Source organism: Limulus polyphemus, unplaced genomic scaffold, assembly GCF_000517525.1.
Source record: "Limulus polyphemus unplaced genomic scaffold, Limulus_polyphemus-2.1.2 Scaffold127, whole genome shotgun sequence".
In the NCBI taxonomy this organism is placed as follows: Eukaryota; Metazoa; Arthropoda; class Merostomata; order Xiphosura; family Limulidae; genus Limulus; species Limulus polyphemus.
Genome location: NW_013665737.1, coordinates 62,507 through 65,735, shown reverse-complemented (window position 1 = coordinate 65,735; position 3,229 = coordinate 62,507). Strand labels below are relative to the sequence as shown.

The 3,229-nt window shown below is 31.4% G+C and overlaps 1 protein-coding gene across 1 annotated transcript in view; it reads left to right on the top strand.

Annotated features, from left to right (window-relative positions):
* Nucleotides 1-3,229, top strand: part of LOC111089719 — a 120,962-nt gene that overhangs the window by 92,812 nt on the left and 24,921 nt on the right. The window contains exon 13 of the mRNA XM_022402698.1: nucleotides 225-374. Coding sequence (XP_022258406.1) covers nucleotides 225-374 — 150 coding nt within the window. The remainder of the gene's footprint in view (nucleotides 1-224; nucleotides 375-3,229) is intronic.

The window sequence follows — 3,229 nt, the reverse complement described above, 5'->3', positions numbered from 1 at the left end:
CTACCCGACGAAAACCTGGTTACTGAAAAAAATGTTTTAAAAATTATTCTATATATATCTGTAACTTTTTCCTTATATGTGTGTGTATGTATTTGTGTCTTTATACATTCATCATTCACAAAAAGAAAAAAAGGTACAATTTTTCTTAGAATTATCAAATAAATATAAAGAAGTCAAAAATATTATTAAAGCTCACCTTTGTTTTCTCCTCTCTGTGTGTGTAGAGCTAACAAAAAATAATGAGATTATCCAAACCAAATCAACTGAGTGTTTGGCAATCCAGTGGCGAACTTTGGATAACATCAGCGACCTCTACTGGACTCTAAGCAAGTGTGACCAGCCGGGAAGGTACATCTGTAAAAAGAAAGCAGTGGGTAAGCTGTCTGTTCTAACAGAAACCTTGATAATCCGTATTTTTTAAAATAAACATTTTACTTTCGGTAAAACTCATTAAAACCCTCTTTCTTATTATCCTACTATATGAAGATAAATGAAAGTTAATTCATATATTTTAGAGTTGAAAAAACTAAAATAAACCTATTTATAAATATTCTTTTTAATATCATTATTTCTTTGTTTGCAATTAAGCACAAAGCTTAATAACAAAGTGAATAACATGTGCGTTAAGAACATGATTTTATTTAGTTCGAATAAATTAAAAATAGACTCGCTTATAAAAGTATATACTTGTTCAATTAATATTGTATTCAAACCACCAGTCAAGATGGTCGAAGAAAAGAGAAGTAAGGTAATGATTGCGTATGAATAGCGGTATTGAACACTTTATAATGTTTGTTTGTTTGAACAAAGCTCAACAATGTGTTATCTGTGCTCTGGCCATCACGTGTATCGAAACCCGGTTTCTAGCGTTCTACGTCCGCAGACATACCGCTGTGCCACTGGGAGGCTTTTAATATCAAATTACTCATTACACCTGATATTTATAGACTGCTGAAAGTACACGAGGTGTATTTAACATGCAGTACCATCATATCATAATGTTTTTAAAAAAAATGATTAAAGATCTTTTAAAATTGTCTCCATAGTGTTCAATCCTAACACAAATTTCGACTTCAAAAAAAAAAAAAGACATAAAATGAAATGCAAGTGGTCCCCCTTCTTGATCTATCACCAATATTTAAAGTTTTAAGATCAGGTAGATGTAAATAGATCGAATTGTAGATTTTTTTTTTCATTTGCCAAAAAATAACTAAACGAAGTTTTTATAAGATATAATATATGAAGTAGAATGTTCAGATTATTATGTTACATTGGAGAAAATGGGTGCAAACTGAATATCAGGTTAGAAGAACATTGTCACCACCTATCTCGTGCATTTCAACATTTTTTGTGATAGTTTTACAGAAGGCAAAAAAACACAATAAACGTAAAAATTAAATAAACTACTACCACAATCAAACACATGAATAAAATAAAGGGGGGGGGGGTAACGTGTATGTATTTTAATATACTTTAATCACATGACTATACCAATTGGGTGTAATTAACGTGCAGTGCCATCGATGTGCTTGTCACGTTAACGTTGCGAAATGTAGTGCTGTTTTATATTCTTCCTTTTTAAACCTCGTTTTCCCTTTATTCTTAATAGTTGTTCTCTTTAACACCCTTTGATTGACAGTAAACCGAAACAATTCTTTATTTTTATCTTACTTGTTGTCAGAACTAAATAAAGAAAAGTTGTCTTTGTTAGATTTAAATAGCAATAACTGAGCACATCATCTAGAAATAGGAACGTATCAGAAGCCAATATATACATATACGATTGTATTGTTATATTAATAGTTTTATACCTATTAAGTATAATTTGATTATAAATAAGCTCTATAAAACGAGGTATCATTATTTTCATAAAGAAATAGAAAGTGTAAAAAAAAATGGTTTTCGTCTTTCTTTACTTTAAAACGTTTTCTAAATGAAGTGTACTCCCCTCGTAAAGTGGGTTTTGATGTGCCGTATGCTGAGAAATACGATAAAATATATTTTAATTTAGACTATCCTCAAATTCTACTGTGTATAGCCTTAAAATCATCATTGAGAACCTTTTTGAAATAAATGATAGAATTAGTAAACTTCAACGTTTTTTTATTGTTTTTGATATGAACGGGATTAGTCGGTTCAAAACACGAGTCGTTTAGAACAGTGTTTTAAAGGAGCCTCTGAAGCTCACTGTTATTTATAGTGATAGGCGGTTTATTTTGTTCGTTTGATTTACTGAGACGAAACCAACACCTCTAGACTTAAGGCAGTTAGTGTTTTGAGTAATAGCAAAGTTATTTAATACAATTTTGAAAATAACTCTCTAAAAGGTCATGACATGTGCACTTTAACCTCCCCGCAGCGAAAGGGTTAACTGCCCGCTTTATCGTGTGTCCGTATAGAGAACAAGACTAAAGACACTGCCCTTTATCCAGAATATCGAGGTGCCCATTATTGCACGATTTATTTTGATTACAAACAGTAGAAAAAAGAAAGAGACTGAAAAGATCTGTCCTTAATGGCGTGGTGTCCGTTAATCGAGGTTCTACTGTATAAAAGATTCCCTTCCCGCATAAATAGTAATTGAACTCTCTGTATTTTCTTCCCTACAATTGTAGTTACAATTTTAACTGGTTCGGGCTCCCCTTTTGGCTCGGGCCTTCCCCCTCAATAGCAGGAGCTGCGGGGGCATACTTACGCCAGTACTCAAAATCTTTGTTTTTTTGAAGTATTTTTTTATTTATTCTTCTATGTTTAATAAACCTAACTAAAATTTAAGCACTTGTGAATAAAGAGTATTTATTGGTTGATGAATAAGTTTACTGAAAGAGGAAATAAGATTTTATAACCATGCGAACAAATATCTTTGTATACCCATGTGGTATACCGCTAAATTATAAACATCCCAGAAGGATGACCAATATTCAAACACTTGTGATGTTTATTGGATCGGCTCCGAACCATATACTGAAATAAACATTTTCACAGATACAATCTTATTACTCTGGGGAATTCTGTTTGTAAACAGTGTAGGATAAATAAGCTGATAAATTCCACTACGAATGTTAGCAAGTATATAAAACTTACTGTCTAAATCCGTAATAAAACTATAAAAGTTATTATATTTTACCTTTTCTTCTGATTTCTTTTTTGTACATCTTTTAGTTTTAAAGTCCAAAGGATTTAAGAATGTAGAAATTTTCTTTTTTAACTTGTTTGTTTCTGTTAAAGA